The following is a 26881-nucleotide window of genomic DNA, read 5'->3' on the forward strand; positions in this document are numbered from 1 at the left end:
TTTTGTAAAAGTTTATTGATTTTGTCCTTTTTAGATACTAATTCGGTGAATTGGTAATAAATTACTTATAAGATTTATGTGTCTGGAATAAATAAAGGTACCTATACCATTTTAAGCTTAGCAGATTTATCTGCCTTGTAAGATTTTATTATACATAATGATAATTATATATACTTACCCCCTAATTCATAGAAAAGTTATAGGACGTTTATAGACGTCTCATAACTTTTCTATGAATAAGGGGGTAAATATAAAGAACTCGTCTCTTTCTTTTGTTTTCTTGGACCATATATATACAACAAATTAAATAGCAGTTTAAGTTTATACCCAAACTCCAGGGCTGTAGCTAAAAAAATACTGCAAAAGTGGCTCATAAACAGAACCTATCAGGAAACTGAGGACTTGTTGGTTGTTGTTACCTAATTAATTAATTAGTAGAATTACAGCTAGATACATTATTTCATTGCTATTATTTTATTTTATTTTTTTGTTAAAAATCCTTTGCATCTAATTTCATGTTACCCATAAATAATTATAAAATTAATTACCTACACTATAAACTTCATTATAAACTTTATTGTTTGTTTAATTTAAATAGCAACTCAAATTCTCTTAGTACTTATCTGTATGTAACTTAACAATGTAACAAGAGTAAACGCTCACAAAATACCTTCATTGTCAATACTACATGTACCTACTGGCTAGAAAAACATTTCCTCCTATAGTACAGGCTAGACCTAGTTTAGGTGGAATTAAAAATGTAAATAACACATTCCTAGATTACCTAAGTACCTATATTGAGCACTGTTAAAACACCAATAACTTACCTAAGTTTTGCATGCTAACCTAATAATAGTTTAAGTAACTTCTTAATGTACCTATGTTTTTACTGACTTGTGTATTTGTAAAATGTGTGTGAAAATGGGTCAAATAAATATATTTTGTATTTTGTATTTTGTATTTATTTTTTCCTCATAGTCACCGACACTCAAGGAGATGGGATAAGTAGACATACTTATAGCAAATTGGAATTTACTTTCATAACTCCTAAACATTGCAAAAGGTAAACGTATTAAAAATGACATTTACCCCATTACAAATATATACTTATTTCTATTACATAATTCATATTTAAATAATAATAATGACTTCTGTACTATCAAAAACGCAGACCCAAGATTACTCAACCAATTACCTAGTCACCACTTAACAGACAGATACACACACTCAATAACACCAGTAGGCGTAGAGGTAATCCACAGCTTATGACAAATTGAATGCCAAATTAAAGTCATTGAGAAAATCATTGACCACCTACAGTTGACCCCTGATGTCGACCAACATAGAATACTTCCCAGATCACTTTATGCTGGTCTTCCATTAAATCAGCGAGTTTAAGCTTTCTGCGCAGGATTATGTGCTCTATGGGTTTAGAATAAAGTGCTAAGTTAATTTGGATTTGTATGGCCTCAACGCGAGGTCATTTTTGTGTATAGTATGTCAACTTTACAAGTGCATGACATAATTTCTCACTACAAATAACACAAAACACACTACCAGTTCAATGGCTTAGTAACCTATACATATTACATAACTACATGGTATTGATAAGTAGGCACTTACCGTAATTCTTAATGTTATTTATCATTATTGTTTCTTTATGTTATTATAATGTGTCGTGTTTCTGTTCACTTTATATTGATATTAATTAGTGTTATTATCACGTTCTTATTATTTGTCTCGGTGCGCGCGCGACACGTGTGGCCGGCTATGTGTGCCGCTCCTGCCTGAAAGTAGATTTCAGGGCGAACGCGCTCCGCCATGTCGTCGCTCGCGCACTTCACTTTGTTTTTGTTTCCCCCGTGTTTTCGTTTGATTTTTATTAACTACCTACGCGTAGTGCGTCACTATAAGGCTTCCACTGAAAACCAGCGCAGTGTCCTTTAAACCAACCAAAGGCGCTGCAGTAGCTGAGTGGACACCGTTTTGACGACGACAGCATATTATTTATTGCCTATCACCAATACTTATATTTTTTTTTTCTCATTATTAGAATTATATACTTATATATATTTAGATTGATTAGATTAAGTACCTATATTTATATTTCATTCCATCTTTCTTTGTAAATTAATATTGCTGTCTAAGCCAAATAAAGTTTTTCTTTCTTTCTTTCTTTCTTTCTATAAGTTTCATGGAGTTTGTATCAATAAACGGTTGCAGTTATTGCAAAATTTTCTATGGCGATCAAAAGCGATGTTATAGTTTGTCGGAAACTCCATACTAGAAGAAAAGAATACTTAATTAATTAATTTATTTATTGACACCATTTAACACGGGTTTACAAGAAAAAAACAGTAGATATTAGGTATTAGTGATTCAGCACATCTAGATATGTGAACCCACCAACACGCAGTGGACCAGCGTGGTGGGAAATGGTCCAAGCTTAGGAAGGCAGTTTAGACCTTGGGGATATGCACAAAGGTTCCATTCGAGAGAGCCAGGTGCAGGTGCTTACACCCCCACATAGAATAGAATAGAATAGAATCGGTATTAGTGGAATAGATAATACGTTGGTTTACAGAGTTGTAGGTATGAAACATGTTTTTGATGATTCATAGCCGGTTTTATACTTTACAATACAATTAACAGGTACTAACACTTTAATTGAAAAATCTTAACAATAAAACAGTAGGTAGTTACAAAGAGGGCGCCTTATTGCTTATAGCAATATATACTAGACAACCTTCGGATGTAAGAGAATGAGTTTAAAAATGCTTGTGAGGTAGTTGTGGTGTGAGACCACGTACTTAATTGCCACATAAAACCCCGACCTTTTATTTTCTGATCAAGAATTAAAACCTTACTAAACTCGCATAATAGTGACTTGCACTTGCTATAAGTCAGTGTTTGCTTGATATAAAGGTGGGGGCACACTTGTCCGTTTTTTCTCAGATCGTGTGAGATTCTAATCTGTCTAACGCAATCTGGCGCGTGCTACAGTTGGAGGTTATGTAGAGATTATCTCGTGTATGTATGTTACTGTTTCTACCTTGGATTAGATTCGTTTATATATTTATTAATATTTTTGTTGCCCAATGGACAAGGAGTAGATGTACAATCAGTTGTACTTGATGCTAAAAGCATTCTCTATCAGGCTTAGGAGCAGAAAGTACAGAAGTTTAAACTTCGATCGTTCATATTTAGGCTGCATGACAGGATGTATTCAAACAGATTGACTCTCCCTATGTGCATAGGTGCCTATATTATATGTGTGTAGTGTATATAATCTACATATAGAAAATGATAATCTAGTCTTTAAAGATCATTAATAAATAAATAAATTGACCCCAACAAAGGTACGTAGATTACTTAAGTATGGATTAAAGTCATACTTATTTTGAGACTATATCTCGTATGTACATTTTTAAAATATGACTTTTCCTCAATCCTAATAGCATATTAACTTCATATATTTTCCTTACAAACGTGTAACCAACAGCCTTAAATCGCCTTTAATAATATAGTCAATGATGTCATCTTCCATTAACGGATATGACGTCACAACACAGTCAGTCAGATGTTAAGGTTGAACGTGGTTTTTTATTTCCTTTTTTTACTTTAACAGAAATGAGTTGGGGCCGTAATATTATCTATGGGTAACGGTGCATAGCCGACGACAGGTGGTTTTAAAAAAATGGGGCTGTATCAGGTTGGTTTTGGTCATAGAACGGAAATAGAAACATGGGGTGATAATAATATAATGTCCGTAAGTAGGGCATTCATTTTTATTTATTTTATTCTATTCTATATTGCACAAACATATAACTGGTAGTCTACTAGGCATTGTTTTATTATACCTTAACCATTATATGTATATCAGTCGTATCGCACACTTAAAGATTTGCCATCCGATACGTTTCCTTATAATTTATTGACACTGCAGTGATATATCCTATCTACTTACATAATAACAGGCCACCTTGCACACACTAAACATTACATAAGGACGAATACATACTTCTATGTAACAATTGACAAGTTCTAAGGCCGTTCTTTTATGAATGGAGTCGAAGGTAAAACACATCATCACCTTATGTACTTGTCAATTTATGTGCAACAGCTAAACGATACATATATATAATGTACTAAGTACATATATCCATGACATTGAAACTGTAGGCTGTGATAATCACATGAGTTGATAGGTTTTTTTTCTTCTGAACCTATTGATGACAAACACAATATAGCTAGACTGAGATTTGTCACCGTAGCGAAAGGATTGGCCAGTCTAATTTATCAATCATTGTTTACTTAGTACATCATTATATCTGGTTGATTTTGATGATTGAGTTGTGTCTTCACGTGAGAGTAGTATGTCGGTACCATGCTTTACAATAATATAGAGGTATTTATATAATATCGTGTGACTTCCGTTTGCGAACCTTGAATTTAAGTTTAGCTCAACCTTACCTTATAAAGGTGATCATAATTTATGCTAAAATGTTGTTAATCTGTTGTGTCAATGTAACTTAATTAAACGCCTTCTAGGTGCAGTGGTTAATCGCGGACCTTATAGAGAGCGTGGGTTTGAGTCTCGATAAGAACTTTTGCGTAAGTCCAGTTCTAACTATTAATGTAGGTACAGTAAGGGGCAGAGAAACCTGACCCCCATCAGAAGAATTGTTGCTATGAGAGGAGGGTCAGGCTTCTCTGCACCTGACCGTACCTTACTTCTTTGGTACCTACTCTCAGTTTACAATGTTTTGGTAACCAATTAACAAAATTGTGGACAAAAGTAAGAAATTGTCGTGCTCACAATATTCTTTATTAAGTAAACTTAACTATAAAATAAAATATTGGTTTTTGCTATTGAAACTATGCTATTTAAGTTATACTTATTTATTAAAATATACATTTACCAAGTTTATATGTAATGAGAAGTTTAAATATAGGTTCCTTAACTACTTATACTAAACTTTACCAAGTTATATTTTATATTTTCAATCTCATTTTCATTCCTACCCTACACAAAAAGCGATAAAATACGTATTAGGTATATATGATACCTGATACATCGTGTCTTTTTCTACACCTTAAAACAAATTAACAAGACAATTTTATCTCAAAATCTCCAACAGCTAGGCCATTACAATTACAATGAAGAAAACAAGTCTGGTTTCATAACATTCCCACAAAACAATGCTTTGGTAATGTGAAATAAGTTCAATCATTAAAACTTGCTGCAAAAACTCTTCGCCGTGGACCTACGATGATTTTGATGTAGCCTTGGCCTATATTTACAAGAATTTTTCAATCTTATTTATGAGTATTTTCGTCCGAAAGAAAAAAATGGTAGCTGTTACATGGGATGGAAGTGAGATAGACTAACATTTTCTAAGTCCACCATTTTTATATACATTTGTTATCTTTAAGAAAAAAATATCCAATAAGTCATTCAGAACCACATGGTTCGAAGTTAAAAGTTAAATATAGCATATATATATAATAAATTTAATCATTATTATTCATTCCTGTCTGGGAGAAACTGATCAATATTTTATGCATCATTGCATCGCTGCCTACCCCTTAAGGGAGAACTGACAAGGCGTGATTGTTTAATTTTATTAAGGGCAAGTTTTTTAATCCGTAGTTAACTTAACCATTGGTCGAAAATGTCACCCATTACTTAGATTAGAAACCAACAAAATTCGTATGCAGCTGTAATGCCTAATAGTTTAAGTTGTTAATAAAACCGGCTCTACGTTCCTTGCAAACATCAAGTCAAGCCATACAATATAAAATTATAGTTGTAGTAAAATAGTCAATAATCATTGATGCACATCGTAGTGACCTTGGACGTGACCTGGTTCCCCAGTCGAGGGTTGCAGAGACCTGGTCAGGTGGAACACGAGCTAGTCGGGTATCTAGGTACAGATGATTAGATGGGCAATTTAGCATTATTTGTTATTTTAAGGAATTGGATACTTGGTAGGATGGGTCGGCAATGATTTTATTATGAATCAATTTCTTTTAAGTATTTATAAGTTTTATTCACTTTCTGGGTATAGCCACAGAATAATAACGTATAGCTTAGTAAGTTTGATCGTAAAGGAATACCTCTTCATAGTTTTAAAAGATGACCGGCCTATGGAAAAAAATGTCTTGCTTTTACTCATAGAGATAGTAGTATACCTACCTCGCCCTACCTAAACCATAATTTTAGATTATGTGAGTATGTGATAATCATGCTTAATTAATCATTACACAATACAATACTTTTTATATCAATATGCACCTTAAACAGAGAAATACAAAGAAAATAACTTAAAAATAGAATCATCTACTTTATAGTGTATACAGCAATCTCTACCAGACAACCTAACTTTAATTATTATTACTCTCCACACAATTTTATCAGATTTTGTAGGTTAACAAATTATAGGCACAGACAGACTTGCCTATAGCCTAGAAAAATAACTCCAAAACGAATTCGAACCGTAAGGTGACGCAAAGTTTAGTTTTGGTCATCTGGCTATTGCATGACCGTATCCGGTGTATAACGGGCGCGTGTTTAAGGCTGCACCCGTTAGTCTACGGACGACATTGAATGTTTTAGGCGCTCGTTAGGCTGTGGATCAAACGACATTGTGTGTTGAGGCTCGACACTAGAATTGGACAGCTCTATGACACTGGGATAGTTTTCTACTCGGTGAGAGCTTAGAAGCTAGTGTGCAGTAAACGATTTTCATGCAATCGAATAGTTAGTTAAAAACTAAATTACTGCGCGAATTTGCAAGCTCGCAACTATAGCAGCTTGTAAATTATAGCACAGTGTCATCAATGCCTTCAGATTGTTTTTTTTACCTCTAAACACTGAATTTTTTTAAAAAAAAATAGGTTCCATTCAACAAATTTATACTTAAAGGTCCATAATAGTGTCACTTTATCATTCAAACATACATGTTTCTTGCAAGCACGACGAATGCCGTCTTTAATAATATGAGCTAAGTAATTAGTTATTATGTATGCAATCCAAAGTTTAAACGTAGCCACTGCTGCAGGTCAAACCACATCTTATAAATGACTGATGAGTGTCGGCATCTTTTATTGGTAGATTTCGACTGTTAAATCATTTTATGTTACAACAACTTATTTTGTTACTTATCGTGGGGAGGGTAGAGACGCCACTGTCGGCAGTTTTCTTTGATACATTTCCTAGGAATTGTGTACCATGCCGGAATTAATATATTTCCTGTAGCATAGCCACAAAACCGAATGTAGGTACATGTATGTATGAAATAGAACGACAATCTTATGAATGAAGCCAAATGACACAAATTCTTCGGTTCTTCAGAGAACATTACGTAACCCGCTTGTTTCTGACCTGACATACTTACATACATACAGGCAATTCATTACTCATCAGTTACCTACAGCGTAACCGGTTAAGTTCGATTTAAACAATACTTAAATCCTGCCTTGTACTACCATGTATGGAAAGGTTTTTTGGGCACCCATTGCAAGGTAATTCGTCTTAAAATGAAATTTAATTATGTCATACAGAATCTGGTTGGTGTCAATGTTATTTTGAAACAGGGGATTAATCATCATGCATCATCAGGCATGTAATACTAGTGCCGAGAGTTTAAACTTACGTACAGTTAGTTGCAAAAGTCTTAATAACACAGCATCACAGCATCCTACTTTGGGCCTGCATTGCGATTCTATAAAGCTAATTGTCAAAACTCGATTCTGAATCCGGAGTGAGTTTTCAATTTGGCATTCTGTAATTTCCGTAGGCACATCGAATTTCGAGATTTTGACAAATAATGTATGAGATGACATATAATGTGATAACTGTTCGAACGTGAAGTGAAAGGTGAAGAGAGAATAAAGATCGAAGTGAGATGTCTGATTTTACAGAATCGCAATGCTGTTTCTCAATGTCTAGCTGGATATGGCTACCTGTGGGATATAATATGCGGTCACTAATAAAATATAAAATTAATAAAATCAAATTCATTTAAGCATTAAAACGAAAACATAAACCAGCAATCTGTCTAAAATATAATTACAGAGAGTGACAGCATGTCCCCAGATAGCCATTATCCATACATAGTGGAAAAGGCCCTTAAAACCTATAAATAAAGGAAGGATGTTTGTTACTATTTTACGTAAAACGACTCGACCTACCACTGTGTTAAGAACGTGGCAAAAATAACCTAAATAAGTTCTTATAGTTATTTTATCATAGTGGGTATTTGCCACAAGATAGTAAAAAATAAAATGTGTTTTAGTTTTTACTGAACGTGATCCATAGACAAAGTACTCTAGCTCGTTCGATTGTTTAAATTCATGGGTTACTGACGTACATTCACGGCCAAAGAGGATAAGTAAAGACTCTTATTACTTTTAATAACATCAGCTATGGTGCAAAGGCAAAAATTACTAAACTACATATTTGCACACTTCCGAAAAGATAGATAGACTTATACAAAAAAAAAGGTACAGTTCAAATAAGGTTAGAAATGTACCTAATTATTTAAAACACTAAACAGAAACAAAAGCGCAAATAAAACAAACAATGACAATTACTGACACACCAAGTAATTTAGTTGCAAGCTCGCCAAGTACTTAAAATATGTTATTAAAACCATTTATCTTAACACAAGAACTAACATACGCAGTTAATAGGCCAATTAAACCCCTATATTAAGGCCACTGCGGGCTGCCAGTACTTATCACATCACTGCGCAATTGGGTAGGTACTGTTTGTTTTTTTTATTCGCGCAAAATAATGTTTGAAGTACTTATTAGAAGTACGAGTATATTTGCAAAGGTTTTAAAGTTTCTAATTAAACAAGGAGAGTGCTTAAAAATTTGACCGACCATAGAAACAATCGTTTTAGAAAATATCTGATATATTAACAATTAAAATTCTAATAAATCGCTTGTTTTTTAACCAATTCTTTTTTTATATATTTTTTTTTAAATTTCTGGTATGTACATTATTATAAAATTTCTACATCTCTACAACAGTCACATACTCAATTTATGAAGCACTTTTCTTCGCAACTGCCCAGCAGTCGAAGTACCGGTCCACAGTTTCACAAGAAGGTTAAGTTACGTCAGTTTTACAATGCAAACTACATGGTTAATACTTCGCGTCGTAACAACTTTATGGCGCTGAGAACAATGGTCTATTTGCCTCGCCGCGACTGCTGAGGTGTTCTGTGGTGCTATTCTGTGGTCTGTGTTGTTGTTATCAGGTTTGTGATTTTGAGAATCGACTGTCGGTTGGGTTTTGAAATTATGGAACGCGTTCGATTGGTCTGGCGTTCGGGGTTTTTATGCGATTATAATTTGAAATTGGAATATGTGATTATCTTTTCCTTCTGTTTATTATTCCTATTCCATTAGGACTATGCAACTACTATCTACTGTTGACTCCCTAATGATCGAAACTATCATAACATATTTTCTTTATGAAATAGGTAGGTTGATGAGTTTAGAGAAAACGATTTAAGTACTTAAGGAAGGTACTTATTACTAACTATAGTTTTTGAGGTGCCTTACTCATGTTGTAAAAATCAAGTACTTACATACTTTATACTAATAATAATCGAAAACAACGTATATTCAGCACAAAACTAGAACCTACTCAACATTCAATCTAGACTAGACTAGCCAGCCGAAACCTCCAATGTCAAGAGCGCCATTCTTCCAACTTACTAAAACAAACATCGTGTTTTTTTCCCCACCCGGAACCAAACCTGTGCCTCCAACCGTGACGCTAACCTCTACGTTGCACGGGCCGCGGCGGCTCATCCAATGTTATTAGCTTTTGAGCTTGTGGACTAAGACAAATACTGAAGCTATTTAAGGAAAACATCGTGAGGAAACCTGCACATCTAGATTCTAGCCCATCGACAATTTATTCTATCCCGTTTCTTTCTAAGGTACTGGAACGTGTAGTCTTGCGACAGTTCTCGTGCTTTCTCTCTTCTAACAATCTCTTAAACCCCCTTCAATCGGGATTTCGTCCATCCCACAGTACTTGCTCTGCTCTAATAAAAATTACTGATGACCTTCGCAAGGCTGTGGACGATAGCCAATTAACTCTCCTAACACTTCTTGATTTCAGCAACGCTTTCAACTGTGTGGATCATGATATCCTCCTGTCCATACTCCGTTCTCTTAATATATCTGGCTCTGTAGCCGAGTGGTTTTCTTCTTATCTGAGTGGTCGCCGACAACGCATCCGGGCCGATGATATTGAATCAGACTGGTGTGATGTCACAGCCGGCGTGCCCCAAGGTGGTGTCCTTTCCCCTATCCTTTTTTCAGTATTTATCAATACCCTTGTCACTGTCCTTAAGTTCACCTCCTACCACCTGTACGCTGACGATCTTCAGCTTTACGTTTCCTGTGGTCCCGGTGAAGTTTTAGAGGCTATTGACAGGATGACTGCTGATCTCGAGGCTGTCAAAACATGGACAGCAGCTTACGGTCTCCTAGTTAATCCCACTAAAACCCAAGTTATGTTTGTTGGCAGCAGGTATCACTTGGCTAGATTGCGAAACGGCCCACTACTACCAGTAACATTTGATGGAGTTTCCTTGAGTTACTGTAACAATGTTAAAAACCTGGGTCTTCACATTCAGAATAACCTGTCATGGGAATTGCAAGTTTCAGAAGTTAGTCGCAAGATCTATGCTTCGATGCATGGACTAAAACGACTGCAGAATTTCTTGCCGTACTCGACCAAAGTTACGCTAGTAAACTCCTTGTTGCTCCCTATTATTGACTACGCAGATGTGTGCTACCCTGATCTCACCGAAGAGCTACTTGATAAACTCGACCGTCTACTCAACTTATGCATTCGCTATATTTTTGGCCTGCGTAAGTATGATCACGTCTCTACATTTCGGAATCAACTCAAGTGGCTCAATATCCGTCATCGAAGGAATGCTCATATTGTTTCCCTAGTATATGGTATAGTGTATGATCCTAATGCCCCTTCTTACTTAACAGAACGCTTCTCATTCTTCGACTCTACTGACCGTCCTCAACGGTCAAGTAGAAATATGATCTTTCGAACCCCAGAGCATAATGCGGCAGGGTATTCGGATTCTTTCACCGTGTCAGCGGTTCGCTTGTGGAACCAGTTACCATTGCATATAAGGCAATCGCAGTCCATTGAAACTTTTAAGTCTAAGGTTCGTCTGCACTACCTGCAGAAACAGAACAATCAGCTTAACTGATATAATACACATGTTTTGTTGTAAGTAGTATGTAAGTGTGATGACGATGATATTATTATATATATATAAAATATTATTTTAGTTAAGTATAGTATGTATTAGGTTTATGTATTGTATAGGTAACCTATAGGTATATATTTATTATACATGTATTATATACAAGTAAGTGTATTCTAGTGTTTGTAGGTATTTTTACAAAATTATCTTTCCTCTCAGTCTTTCGCACTACCTATAACTTTCTCCACAACACCCAAGGTTAGCTGGAAGAGAATGCTGTTAGCATTAAGTTCGCCTATGTACATAATTTTATTATTGTGCAATAAAGTATTTAATAATAATAATAATAATTCTTTGACAGGGGGGGGGAAAAACAGTTCAACAGCTAAAACGTCCTATAACTTTTCTATGAAGGGGGCAGATGTATAAAATTGAATATTGTAAGTGCATTGTACACAATGTGATTTGATTACCTACAAATGTACAGGGAAAAGCGGATGGCTCGCTTGCGATGTAACTCCTAACTACCCCTTCAGAGATTACAGTCGTGTGTCGTATGTAGGTATATATATGTACTTATGCTATTTTAAAAGATATACATACTACATATATAGATTAATAATTAATGCTCTCCATTGTAATCCTGAAATGTAGTCAGAGGTGACTCGCAAGCGTGGTGCAAGTTTATATTATTAATCTTTAATAATTTGGGTTATTAACGGGTAATCGCGAATTCCCACGAAGAATTCTTTGTATAAAAATCGGGAAAACCGAATTCATAAACTTACTTCGACTATGACTTCCTACATGAAAAGCTTGTATCTTCTTACACACACCATGCTATCAAATTCTCAGTAATACGCAGACCAAATTGAACGTCTGGAGGGTTACTCTATACTTCTATACTGACGAAAAACTAACTAACTGAGAGCTGTCGTGCAATCGGCACATTTAAAACAACGAGATAGAGTCGTGGCTCGAGCTGCAGCGCTCCGATAGTTCGTTTGTCGTTGTATAGAGTACAGGGGGGCTGTTTGGTCATCGTATTCGTCGTGGTAGGCTGGCTCTGAAGCAGTTAGGTCTAGAATTAGTGCTTGCGTTGTAGGTTTTAACTTGTCACTAGGTGACGGTGGGAAAAAAATGAATTATGTGACAAGGATATGCGGTTAATTGTGTGTGAATGTTGACTTGAGACATTTTATTGCTTGTTTTTTTGTAACAATTACTTAGATTATATTTTGAAAAAAGTTTATTTTTGTGCTGTTTTGTCATATTGAGATGGCATTTTACGTTACTTGCGTACGTAACAATTCAGAAAATTTGATGATGGCACATATATGATACTCAAGGTATTAAGTACATATAATGTACCTAAGTATTTTTTTAATATGTTTTTTTTTTCTTTTATACACCTAGTACCATCCAAGTAGTAGAATCGTAAAATTAGGCCACTTTTTATTTAACTTAGTTATTGTTTGCCTTTCAATGACACAAATTACAAACCAATAGGAAAAATACCTACATACTAATTTGAATTAGTACCGACAGTAGAATGAATTATTTCCATTCATTTAATAACACAAAACTTTAAAAAGACAACAGCAAGTGTGGTTAAATTTTCGGTAGCATGCCATTTGTTTACACCCTGTATAAGGTAATAAAGTTGATACGTCACTCGTTTTGGGAACCCCTATATATGTATTATTGTTCAGATGAAGACCTTTTTTTGTCGACCGTACACAAACCTCCGGTTACTCAATAAATCATGTAGACAATTTTGTAACAGACAAAACTGTTGAACTCATTTTTACACCTGTCCATACAAAATGTATGAATGTAGACCAAACATGTGGGTCTCTAATGAATAGGTATTCAGATTGTACATGTATTACATTGTAATATAGATAGGTACAATATTTTGTTCGTAATAATTACAATGTAGAATCGTCATAATAATATATGTTAATGTTTTAGTTCATGTGCCAAAAGATGTCACTATCCCTTACCGTACATCGCGGTATTAAGATTTCTTCGGTTTTAATGACTTTGTGGTTTATATGATTAAACGTTGCTTCTGACAGCAAATAGTGGTTTGATTTGGACTTGTTCATGGTCCTTCGTTAGCCGAATTGCGGAATCAGAAAGTCAATTTTGGTCCGACGCAAGTATCGGGGAACAAGGAATCCCCGAAGGTGCTTCGGGTGGTTGGCCAGAGCGTCAGCCAGCGAGAGCAGCCAGTGCAGTGCGGACAGCTCCAGCATCGGCAGAGCTCCTGGGTGCACCGTGGCGGATGACAGCAGTGGCGCCGCGAGCTGCGTCACCCCATCTGCCACGCAGCGGCAACAGGACGAGCAAGGGAGTGGATCACACACAGAAGCCGGTAATCTAAGTGAACTAACTGTGAGTACATTTTGACAGTATCAATTGAGTAAACCCCCCCCCCCAAGTGTCAGTCTCATTCTCAGAATAATTATTGAAGTGCCAGTGTGTCAGTGTCAGTCAAGTGTCAGTATGGACATTAAGAAAAAAGGATAATTTGTCTTTGGTTCTGTAACGTTCTTTCCAGTTCTTTCTCTCATAGACAGTAGTTAGAATAATTATTAAAATTTAGTTGGGACTTAGAACTTAGAATAATTTAACAAATATTGGTCAGACGGGGAACCTATGCCCGATTTTGGTTCTGTGAGAAACCAATCAAAAACTTGTAAAATTTTCAAAATTGTCTTTGGACTTAGCAAATTTCAAACATTATTCTACTTCTGTCAAAATGTCGTCTTCTATTAAAGGTCAACTTGGCTCAATTTCCAACATTGTTAAAGCGTATGAAAACTACAAAAAGGCACCAAAAGACCGTTTAGCCAAGGAATCATATTTACAAACCAGACTAGAGGCGTTAGAGGCTCAATTCAAAATTGTTACTGATAATCATACAAAGATACTGTCTGAAGCATCCGATGAAATAATAGAAAACCACGAATATTTCTCAAGCAACATGTACTCGGAGGTCGAGGAAACGTACATCATGTACAAGTCAGACCTAAAGGAAGCTCTATCCCTCGTCGTGTCTGTTGCATCGGATGCTTCTGAACAGATAAACAAACAAGCAACTACCAAGGGGGAATCTCATGTTCACTTGCCTAAACTTTTAATTCCGGTGTTTTCTGGCAAATATTTAGAGTGGATAACATTTAGAGAATTATTCTTATCATTGGTCCACAACAACGATGCATTAGACAATGTACAAAAAATGCATTATTTAAAGGCGCACCTCTCTGGGGAAGCTGAGCAGCTCTTACGGCATGTACCAATCACAGCTGCAACTTACCACGAGGCCTGGGTGACTTTAAATAATAGGTACAATAACAAGAAGTACTTGGTCAATTGTCTAATGCAACGCTTTATGGATCAACCTACCATTGTAAATGAAACAGCTGGTGCAATCAAAAATGTGCTAGATTTAGTGAATGACACTTTGAACGGTTTGAGGAATCTAGGTGTACAAACCGAGTCTTGGGATGTGTTCATCATTCACGTGGTTTGCTCAAGGTTGGACTCTGAATCCCGAAAAAGTTGGGAAGTTAAAATAAGTACCTCGAACGAACTGCCAACCTTGAACGAATTAATGCAGTATCTAGAAGCTCGATACAGATCCCTTGAATACTTAGATACCGAACAAAAGCCAACACATTTACATTTAATGCACGCAACTGCCACCAGTGTCCATGCAGGAGCCATAGGGTGTGCCTACTGCAAAAAACGTGGCCACAAAATCATCCACTGCAAGAAGTTCTGTAAGTTACAATATGAAGCACGACACAAGTTTGTTATAACCAACAGGCTATGCTATAATTGCATAGGCCGTAATCACTCTGCCAATAGCTGCCGCTCCATCAACACATGCCGCATCTGTTATCATCATCACCACTCATTGCTTCATCCGACGCCAGCTTCGGGGTCGCATGTGGGTGGATCCAAATCATCACTGGCCGTAGAAGTCAATGCAACAGGTGCCAATGCCAAAGCAGCATCGGATAACCCTGGATCATTACCATCGAATACAGTCCACCGTTCACATCAAATTGCTTCACCATCACATACAGTCCACTGTTCCAATCATATCAACAGCATGCATACAAAAATAACATCAGGTGACAACGGTAAGCAAAATACTGAAGGCGGCCACAAATTGAGAATCGACAAGGCCAACACACATTCAGCTTGGTCACGTCACTCGAGCCATTGGTCATCATTCAAAAGAAGTCGAATATCAAAACGTTCGAAAAATATGAAATCATTCAGCACACAGTCTCACGCTCACGACCCATCCATCAATCACTCATCTGCATGTCCTACCGATCCATTCAGTAACAGCTCTGAAGTCCAGTCCAGTTGGAGACGAACTTGGATTTCTAATAATCACCATCATCCCCAGGTCGGTAGTTATTAGGTAGATTGATTACGCAAATTTTCAAAAAAAATGGGTCGTAGTATTGTATGTCGTGATAATAAGTTGTATTGCAAATTAACTATGTTAAAATTTTATCTTATCTGTCATCAACTGTTATCGTTCATCATTTAATATAGTATTATGTTGTATGTATTCATGTCTTTTGCAAATTCTTCATAAAACCGAGTACCAATCTGTCTCAACCAAAGCATGTATTTTCTACTAAATAGTTTTAAGATCGCGCAAGGTGCATACCAATGCAATTTTTATCAACCTTTTGTTTCTATCAATGCATCTTGTGACACCCCCTTGACCTCATGGTGGGCGGTAGTTAAGAACTATATGTTCTTGGTGGGCGGTATGTAGAATCGTCATAATAATATATGTTAATGTTTTAGTTCATGTGCCAAAAGATGTCACTATCCCTTACCGTACATCGCGGTATTAAGATTTCTTCGGTTTTAATGACTTTGTGGTTTATATGATTAAACGTTGCTTCTGACAGCAAATAGTGGTTTGATTTGGACTTGTGCAACAAGATCTTATCCTACATTATTTTAATTTATATTTACTAAACCCCATAGACAGTTAAATGGTTGTAGACAAAACCATAAGCATTGCTTCTTTATTTTTCATTCTAGTTATTGTGTAATACTTATAATAAAATTAAGCATGTTATGTCACAAAGCTATTTAAAGCTTTGTGTATATTTTTCCTCTTTATTCTTTAACTATGTCTTAAGACCCGGTTCTTAAGGCGATATGTATATTCAAACAAAAACTAAGCACTAACTTTAGTCTATTATGTGTCTAGACCACTTGATTAGGTTCAACTAGGAACTCCAGAGCTTACGTAAGACCTAGATGTACACACTTTCTCTGAGTTAACAATTAGACAAGGCGAATGTTAGTATTCACGCTTGTTAGGATTTAAATTTATAAACAATTGTCAAGCTTTACTGATGATTTTTTATGATTTTACTCGCATAATATAATAATAATATAACATAATATGTGGGGACATCTCACACACGGCCATTGACCCCAAGCTAGGCAGAGCCTGTGTTATGGGTATCGGACAGCTGATATATCTACACAAATACATAGATACTTAGATACATATTAAATATAAATATTATGTACATGTAGGATTATAAAAGTTTTTAAGAACATTCCTAGGAGCCGAACTCAGGACTCCATGGTTCGATGGCTTCCATTATTGACGTACTTACACAATCCTAATCCTCATCCTAACTAATATTATAAAGGCGAAAGTAACTCTGTCTGTCTGTCTGTTACTCTTTCACGCCAAAACTACTCAACGGTTTTGAATGAAATTTGGTATGCATACGGTCTAGACCCTGGGAAAGAACATAGGCTACTTTTTATCCCGGAATTCCCACGGGAAAACTTTTTAATGCGAAGCGAAGCGCGCAGGAATAGCTAGTACATATTAAATGAATGAATGAATCTCTTAGGAATATGGAAAGTGAAAAGTACTGCTAGGCGTAATACTCCAGAGAAACAATAAATCACAACGGTATTATGTACAGGAAGTTATATACTATGTATTATGTAGGTACATAACCTATTTGCTTTCTATTTAGGTCGAGTATTTATCTAAAATTGCTTACTAAACTAAGGTAAAAGTAATGATGCCTAAGTATGAAACATTTGTAATAACTTAATTAATGACTGTAGTAAATAATTAAACTTCTTGGTAAGAATAATAATAATGTACCGGTCTGAACATAATTATAATATGTAACATCAGGAAGTTAGTGTAATTTTCATATTTAAAGTGATTTACAATAAGTAATATATCCAATTTTAGATGAAGTTCATGATTAGATTAACTATATGTTAAGTATGTTAACAAAACAAGAACATAGCACATACGTTAGTACATAGCGTTTTAAAGTAGGTATACCTACGGTTGCTACGTTGCTACATTTATGTACAAATATAATGTCTGGACTGTCACAATCACAGGCTATGCGATAGTGAAGGGTGTTTACCGTTTATGTACCTACATTATGCCCAGTCTATACCAATAACTCAAGTATTGGTCGTTTTCAACACCAGTGAGATTACCACCACCTAACATTAGCAATTAAAAATCCTTAAGCAGCATCACTCGCTTGTCAAAAATGATGTATAGTGCCACAAACTTATCTGTTCCGGTGAGAGCGAACTAAATTGGTCCACCTCATTACTTACTAATGAATTTCATATTGACATGACATAGATTATATGGACCAATTTAGTTCGCTCTCACCGGAACAGATAAGTTTGTGGCACTATAACTTGTATGGATCTGTCTGATGTTTGACTTATGGATTGTTCATAATGTTCATTGCTAATGTGTCGGTGGTGGTACGGTAACAGTACTTACTTGAATACAGGGTGTAAAAGATATGCTCCTAAACCAATTATCTAATTAATATCCTTAAGCAACCTTGCTTATCTTTCAAACAGCCGTCATATCCATAAAAATTCAGTCAGTTATGGCCGATAATCGATATCGCTTAAGCATTGTTTATTGCTAATGAGCTGTAGTGGTACGGTAACCCTGCTCAAACTGAAGAACTTTTCCACACAACATATCTTCGCAATATTTTTGTTTTGCCATTCTCCCAAAGCCTCTTACCAAGGCAAATATTCTCTCTCTCTCTCTCAGCCTTCTGTAGTCCACTGTTGGACATAGGCCTCTCCTAACGATCGCCACCCCAAACGGTCACCCGCCATCTGCATCCAGCGGCTTCCCGCTACCTTCCGCAGATCATCAGACCAACGGGTTGGGGGGCGACCGACACGCCGTTTGCCGACACGGGGTCTCCACTCCAGAACCTTTCTACTCCAGCGGTCGTCGGCTCTGCGGGCTACGTGGCCAGCCCATTGCCACTTCAGCGTGCTAATCCTTTTGGCTATGTCGGTAACTTTAGTTCTCCTGCGGATTTCTTCATTACGAATCCTATCTCGCAGGGACACGCCTAACATAGCCCTTTCCATAGCACGTTGAGCAACTCTGAGCTTGTGGATAAGCCCTTTGGTGAAGCACCACGTCTCGGCTCCGTAAGTCATCACTGGCAACACGCACTGATTGAAAACGTTTGTTTTCAGACACTGAGGTATGTTTTCAGTGAAGATGTGTCGTAATTTCCCGAACGCTGCCCATCCGAGTTGGATTCTACGAGCTACCTCTTTATCGAAGTTGGATTTAACTAATCGGATCACTTGTCCTAGGTAGGGATACTGATCGACAACTTCGATGGTGACACCTCCTACAGTTACGGGCGATGATGAAACATGTTCGTTCGACATGACCTTTGTCTTGTCCATGTTCATTTTCAGCCCAACTTGTTTAGAGGCATCATTGAGGTCTGTGAGCATTTCGCCTAACTCCTCCAGCGTTTCCGCCATAATAACTATGTCATCAGCAAATCGTAGATGAGAGATATATTCGCCATTGACGTTAATGCCCAGTCTTTTCCACTCTACAAGCTTAAAAACATCTTCCAGTGCACAGGTGAACAGTTTCGGAGAAATAACATCTCCCTGTCTCACGCCCCTTTGCAACTGGATCGGTTTTGTGCTATGTTCGTGTAATCGAACTGACATTGTGGCAGCATTGTACATACATCTCAACACCTCGATATAGCGATAGTCTATATGGCACCGCTGAAGGGATTGAAGCATCGCCCAGAGCTCAATAGAATCAAAGGCTTTCTCATAGTCCACAAACGCTAGACATAAAGGTAGATTATACTCCTCGGTCTTCTGTATAACCTGCCGAAGCGTGTGTATATGATCTATGGTACTATAGCCTTTTCGGAACCCGGCTTGTTCGGGTGGCTGGAAGTCGTCGAGTCTTTGCTCGAGACGATTCGTAATAACTCTCGAAAACAGCTTGTACACATGGCTCAGAAGTGCAATGGGTCTATAATTCTTCAATAGGGCTTTGTTGCCTTTCTTGAAGAACAAAGTCACTACACTTCTGCTCCATGCCTCCGGGCTTGTGCCTTCGAGTATGACGGAATTAAACAGCCTCCGAAGTGCTATTAAAATCGGTCTACCGCCGGCTTTCAGAAGTTCTGTCGTTATTCCATCATCTCCCGGAGCTTTGTTGTTTTTTAGCTGTTTGAGAGCTATACTAATCTCGTCTAGACTGACGTCCGGAATATCTTCGGTATAGTGTCGGGTGAGTGGCGCTCGGCTGTCGTGAGCACCGCTGGTAATAGGGTTTTGTGTTGTGGTGTATAACTGTCCGTAGAATCTCTCAATTTCTCCCAGAATTTCGGGCACTGATGAAACGGTGTTGCCAGTGTCGGTCTTCAGTTGGGTCAACAGAGTCTGCCGAACAGGTCGATCTCTAGCAAAGATTTTGGAGCCCTTGTTTTGCTCTATTGCGTCTTGAATGCGCTTGCAATTGTAGCGTCTCATATCGCAACGTCTTGCTTTGGCGATCTGTCTGTTTAGACGTCTGTATTCGACCATATCAACTGAAGACTGCAACCTCATTTCTCTCCGTTCTCTTATGAGACTCAGAGTCCCATCTGAGAGTTTTTGAGGTCCTCGGTTGGTTCGGGACGAAAAATATTTCGATCCTACCTCTCGGACAGTTTCCACAAACCTATTGTTTAAATCGTCAACTGTAACGCAATTCTCTAAACATATCAGGCGGTCGCAAAGCTCAGACTGAAAGCTTTCGGGATCCTGGATTTGAGCAGGAGTAGGACGGAGCGTGGACTTCATTAGACGGGAGCGTTCTATTTTGCAGGCAAATATTAAATAACGTGAAAGAGGTCAGATATCTATGTGGCAGGCTGTACAAACGTATGGACTGATCTGGCGACCCCGCCCGCCCTTTCACTGTCCGTAGAGATCGCAATCACTTCTTACTTAATGCCACATTAAATACCTACGTTCCTATTACTAGATTCTAGCTCTCTAGACAAATCTGTACAAGGTTGTTGTAGGTGGTCAGTTTTGAAAGGGAGTTGGCTGGGTGTTTTACTTTTTCAATCTGTCACGTTGTGGTTTGCCTAAAAGTTTGTTCTTTAGAATATAATTAAGCACGATAATAAAAAGGGCTACAGTCATATTTAAAAACAGTTGCGACTAGAGGGCCGCCTTTTTGTACTGTTTATATTTTTAAGCTTTATTTCGTATTTTTTTCTGTTTTTGTTGCATTGTATTCTAGAGTTTGGCAGTTTATTCAAAATAGCTGTTCCCGCGCGCTTCGCTTCGCCTTAAAAAGTTTTCCCGTGGGAATTCCGGGATAAAAAGTAGCCTATGTTCTTTCCCAGGGTCTAGACCGTATGTATACCAAATTTCATTCAAATCCGTTCAGTAGTTTTGGCGTGAAAGAGTAACAGACAGACAGACAGACAGACAGACAGACACAGTTACTTTCGCATTTATAATATTAGTTAGGATTAGGATGAGAGATCAGTGGTAGAAGTGGGTGTTATGTTACTTGACGAGATGTTTCTTTTGCACTGACAGTCCATCTGGTTCGTATTAAAATATCGTTAGCTATTTAGTAGTATTTATGGTCTATTTATTTTTAGGAGTATTTATTTATTTCAACACTTTATTGCATGTGCAAAAATGTCCCACTTTAAGTACAAGTTACAAGAAAACAACATAAGTATGTATGTATGTATATACAAAGGCGGACTTATGACCCAAACGCGATTTCTTCCAGGTAACCTCTAAGTTATTTTTTAACATATTGTTCTGTTTTGTTTCAGACTGAGTCATGTGGGGCACTGTATTCGTCCTCCTCGCCACGGCCGCGACCGCGCGTCTGAAGCAACTTCCATCTACCACAGGTGAGATGAGACTATAGTTATCCTAACTAATATTATAAATGCGAAAGTAACTGTGTCTGTCTGTCTGTTACTCTGTCACGCCAAAAATACTGAACTGATTTGAATGAAATTTGATATAAGTACACATGGTCTAGACCCTGAGAAAGAACATAGGCTACTTTTTATCCCGGAATTTCCACGGGAAAACTTTTAAAGGCGAAGGGAAGCTCGCCGGAACAGCTATTTGTACATAAATTAAGGTGCCAATATGTTAATTGGGGAAACACCGTCAGGTGGGGAAAGGTAAAGAAACATTTATATGACACACGGCCAACAACAGCAAAAAAATACAAATAATAATACAATACAACAACAAACAATAATATAATACAAATAGTTGTTGTTCAGAGCGTGAAAAAAAACACCAGCTCAGCATGTGCTATGGACATTTAGGCTTCCGAGGTAGTCTGGGAGAAATTACTCTTAGTAATAAGGCCGCCAATTGTACTCTAAGTTGTGCATTTCCTGTTTTAAGTTCTGTGTGTTGTTGTACACAAACACAGACTCAGACTCAGAATTAATAATTATCTATCTATCTATACTTCGTGTTGGTGTAAATAAACTAACAAGCAATGAAAAAGTTCAATTTAACTACAAAACAACACCGCAAATTACCAGTTTTTTATACAGCATTTAATTAAGTATATCAGCTGTCTGATACCTGATTACAGGCTCTGCCTAGCTTGGGTTGGGACCTGTGTGAGATGTCACCAAACATTATTATTATTCATACACGAGTATTAATATTTATAATGTACGGTCAGCTGCATAAGTAGCTATGTATACACTACACACTTCTGTACCTTGTCAAACTGACGAACCGTCAATGTTTCAATGAATTGATAGGCGGTTTCAGATTGACAAGGTACAAAAGTGTACAGCTACTTATACAGCGAACCTACGAGTTTCACCACCACCACCAAGCGTCAGGTAGCCCAAACAGGATTCCCACGTATAAAAAGCCTTATCCCGGATAGTCCGGGCCGGTTCGACCGGATATCGGCGCGTAACGAGCGGCAATTAATAGAGCCTGATGGGAAGCGTCGGGAACAGTTTTTGAAGTATTAACATGAAGTCCTTAATCCCATACCATACCTTTACTCAACTTTAAATACACTCATTGGCAATGAAATAGTTCCACTCACAAAAAACCGACACCATACGACCCCAAATTTTTTCTAACATTTAATTTAAAACGTAAACAAAATATGATTGTGTTTTGTTTAGTTGGTAATATCCTGATGCTGCGTTAAATGTATACTTCAATGTTGCAGAAGGCGTCATAAAGCTAGTTTTTTTCCGTTTAGGAGTAAGTAAATGTGTGTTTTTCTCAGTGGAACCTTTTCATTGCCCGGGAGTGTAATATAAATAAAATAAAATATGAAGACGATTCTTAGATTCCATAAAATATTTCCCCATTCCGTGTTTATAACTCGGTGGGACGTGTTCTAGCGACGAGACCACCCAATGATGAGTTGCAGACTTAGATAAACAATATGCCAACAAGATGGCGTATCACATACAAAGCAATAAACTGGCCGCATTTTGTTTATTGTGAAATCCTTCGAAGTTCAACCTAATGACAACCATCGTACCAATAAGTGTCAATTTCTCCATAGTCGGTTAGAGCATAACCAGGTATTAATGGTGGACTTTTGACACATCTGTCAAGAATTATGGAGATGACGTAGGTATAATTGATAACCAATCTTTGGACGGTTAGATAACCGACAATGGTAAAATTGGCACTTAAAGTCACAAATCCTATAACCTAACTAATTCAAAATAAGAGCTCAGTGGCAGAAGTGGGATGTTATTTGTTGAGACGTTTCTTTTACACGGACACTCCATCTTGTTCGCATTTTGTTTATCTAAGGTTGCAGAGCTATTCTAATTGACTCTAATTGTAGAAATGCTACAGTTTTACTTAATTTGTTTATTGTTTAAGTTGACTTGGCACTCGTGTGTGGGCTTGTTGCAATGTATTTTTTAAGTAAAATTAGCTAACTTTAAGATTAGATTTAAGATAGCTCTTTAGCTAGTTTTTCTGCCTATCGCGAAGTCAAAGCGAAGTAGCATTTATAAAGTAATTAGTGTCGAATTTAGTACCATTTAAATCCGAAAACGTTGTCAAAACATGTTCGCGATATAGCCAGGAGCTGTTTAATCTGTCCACCCTGTATGTATTTTTATTGCAGTTGTGGATATTCAATTTAATTCTTACTGATACTGCAAATATTCATAAACAGTCTCTAGAGGTTATTTAGTTCTATCATAAAATATTTTATGGTGTGCAGCAGTGCGAAGCCACATGACATTGTTGAAAGAAAATTATTATCATGACTACGTACCTTAATTTAGTACCTTGTGGAAAGGGACATATTTATTACCATAAAAATGAAGTAGGTACTTATTAAACATTAATTCTGAAAGTAATAGAGGCAATTTATTACAATTGCATGTGTTTCATACAAAAGAATTAAACGGGTTCACAGAACTTTAAAATCTTACTTCTTTACTTTCATCAGGAATTTATACTAGTAATAAGTAACTATTGCATTTTCATGGACCTTAATTTAAGTTTATTTCCAATTACCTACATTTGCATCCCAACCCAAAAAACTTTTTTATCATACACATAAAATTATTTTTTATTTTCTGCTACTTACAATAAATTAAAAACTTATCCGGTACTTAAACACTATAAGTCCTCCAAGAATGTTCGGGTGGTATTCGTAAGTGTATAAAGTATTTTAGTAAAGTCTGTGTCCAGTCGGCGAGGCGGGTCAGTGACCCCGCCGCCACGCCCCGCGCACCCCGCGACAAAGATTAAGAAGGAGTGATTTTGATGTAGAAGTGTTTATTGATTGATGTGGAGAATGAGTTGGCGAAAAGTAAAGCAGCAAATTAGGTGAAGTTTAGTTTAATAAAAGTATTTAGAAGAGTTTATAGTATACGTACCTAGTATATAATAGGGATGTATACTATAACTTAATAATTATAACAGTTTTTTTTTATTACTTTCTTCAGTCCTCAGGGCTGATTTTATTATGGTCAGATAAATGCTATCTGACGAATAAAATTGTTGCTGTCACTGTCTAATACAAACTTTATAGACACAAGTCTTTTTGTCACAACTCTTTTTACCCAAGCCTTGTGCTATAAAATACATTCAAGTAAAAAAAAACGCACAGTTAGAGAGTAACACAAATTACTCTCATTAGTGGAACCAACAACCATGCCACATGTCGTGTCTACATGAATCCCTGATCATAATCTTTGCCCAGACTCGTCCCTTAGCCCTTTGTCCCATAATGCCTGTACGTTCATAAATAAAAGCCTTAAAACTTAAATTACCATATTTACGAGCCTTCAAGAAGGTTGCTGTTATTGCTTTTTGCTATGGATTTAAAAAGATAGAAGTTTTTTTTTACATTTTACATAATAATATTGTGTACAGTGCCACAAACTTATCTGTTCCGGTGACAGCTCACATAAATGTGTAATATTTCTTTATTCTATAAGGTTTTAAGTTTGCCAGCAGTGGTAATTCGCTCTTGTAGTTTTAATAAACCCATCTAATCTATATCTATATATGATTCATTAGTAAATAATGAGATATGGATCAATTTAGTTCGCTCTCACCGGAACAGATAAGTTTGTCGCACTATAGTAGTTACTCGTTTTGCTTTAAGTCAATCAGGTAGTATGCACGGTAAATAAATATATACAAAAAGATTTGCATTTACGTACGTATTTAATATAAAAAAATATTTACAGATCGCTATACTTACATATGAAATTTGTATTTCTGTAAATGTATATTTAAAATTAAGATGGGCACGACGACAACACAGCAAGAAAACAATGTTAATAAAATATAAAACATTAAAACCCTACTAAACATAAAACAAACATTTACCACACAATAAAACATAAACGAAGAGCCTAACCATTTCCAACTTAGTAGATATATCTACTTTGTTACGGCCCATAAAAAAATTATCTCCTCAGTGAAGGGATAGTTAAATATTATCTTCAACAATCTAAAGGTGTTAGATTTCATGTAGATATGTGAGAAAATGTATAACTGGCAAGGAATAAAAGGAGTTATGTTATAGTAAGAAGAAAAAAAACGTGCGTAGGTATGTACAGTTGGGGGCAGAGAAACCTAACCCCTCTTTGTAGCATTGTCACTGTGAGGGCAATCAGGCTTCTTTGCCCCCCACGGAAAAGAGGGGTGTTACACATTCAACGTATCTGTGTGGTAGCGTAGCCCTCAAAGGGCTGAACTGACGATTCGATTCGATATGTATTTTTTGGGTCATAGTTAATGTTACCCCTACTATTTGTAGCCATATTTTATCAAAATCGGCTTACTTTGTTGAATGTCTGGGGTTTATGATGATGGCTAGGTTATTTATTTCTTAAAATGGGTGTTGTAAATATATATGAAGTAAGGTACTTTTTACCTATCTATGTGGTTGTCTGGAAGAAATTACTTTTAGTAATAAGGCCGCCGATTGTACTATTTCTTTTCTATGTTTGTTAAACTGTTTCTGTTTGTGTGCAATAAAGCGTATTTTATCGTTATCTTTTTACCTAATAAAGACATGGTTCTGTCTAACTTTCATTCAATCCTCGTATGTTCTTATCCAAATTAGTTCCGCTGGTGTATATTGCCGCACTTTCTCGTATGAATTTCATATTTTTATTATTTTCTCGCCATACTGAGGTAATAGTGAGGCATTTGCAATGCTTTCTGATTCCACTATGGCTGTTTCGCTAGGCGTTGTGTAGAGTTGTTCTTAACTACACATATACATATATTAAAATTATATTAAATAAGTAACAGTATCAAATTGAATGTCTAGCACTGTCAAACCATAAAATTCTTTGTAAAAAATTGTACTGTAGGTAGTGTCAATTTTTGTTTTCCACTAACAAAATTTGTAGTTTGACATTGCATTTAATTTTGTGACTTCAGAATCGATATCATTATACAGATACACATATTGTTATTATCATCACATGGACATTAATCTTTATGTTACATTACCTACCTACATGCTGCCTGCATTGCGATTCTATAAAGCTAATTGTCAAAACTCGATTCTGAATCCGTAGTGAGTTTTCAAATTGGCATTCTGTAATTTCCGTAGACACATCGAATTTCGAGATTTTGACAAATAATGTATGAGATGACATATAATATCATAACTGTTCGAACGTGAAGTGAAAGGTGAAGGGAGAATGAAGATCGAAGTGAGATGTCTGATTTTACAGAATTGCAAG

General features: G+C 36.5%; 1 protein-coding gene across 3 annotated transcripts in view; it reads left to right on the forward strand.

Moving 5' to 3' along the window:
* Positions 1 to 26881, forward strand: part of LOC105391821 — a 53225-nt gene that overhangs the window by 5833 nt on the left and 20511 nt on the right. For all 3 annotated transcript variants that reach the window (XM_048631366.1, XM_048631278.1, XM_048631309.1), the window contains exon 2: positions 21467 to 21547. In XM_048631366.1, the coding sequence (XP_048487323.1) occupies positions 21475 to 21547 (73 nt within the window). In that variant the 5' untranslated portion in view covers positions 21467 to 21474. The remainder of the gene's footprint in view (positions 1 to 21466; positions 21548 to 26881) is intronic.

This window comes from Plutella xylostella, chromosome 2 (assembly GCF_932276165.1).
Source record: "Plutella xylostella chromosome 2, ilPluXylo3.1, whole genome shotgun sequence".
Classification (NCBI taxonomy): domain Eukaryota; kingdom Metazoa; phylum Arthropoda; class Insecta; order Lepidoptera; family Plutellidae; genus Plutella; species Plutella xylostella.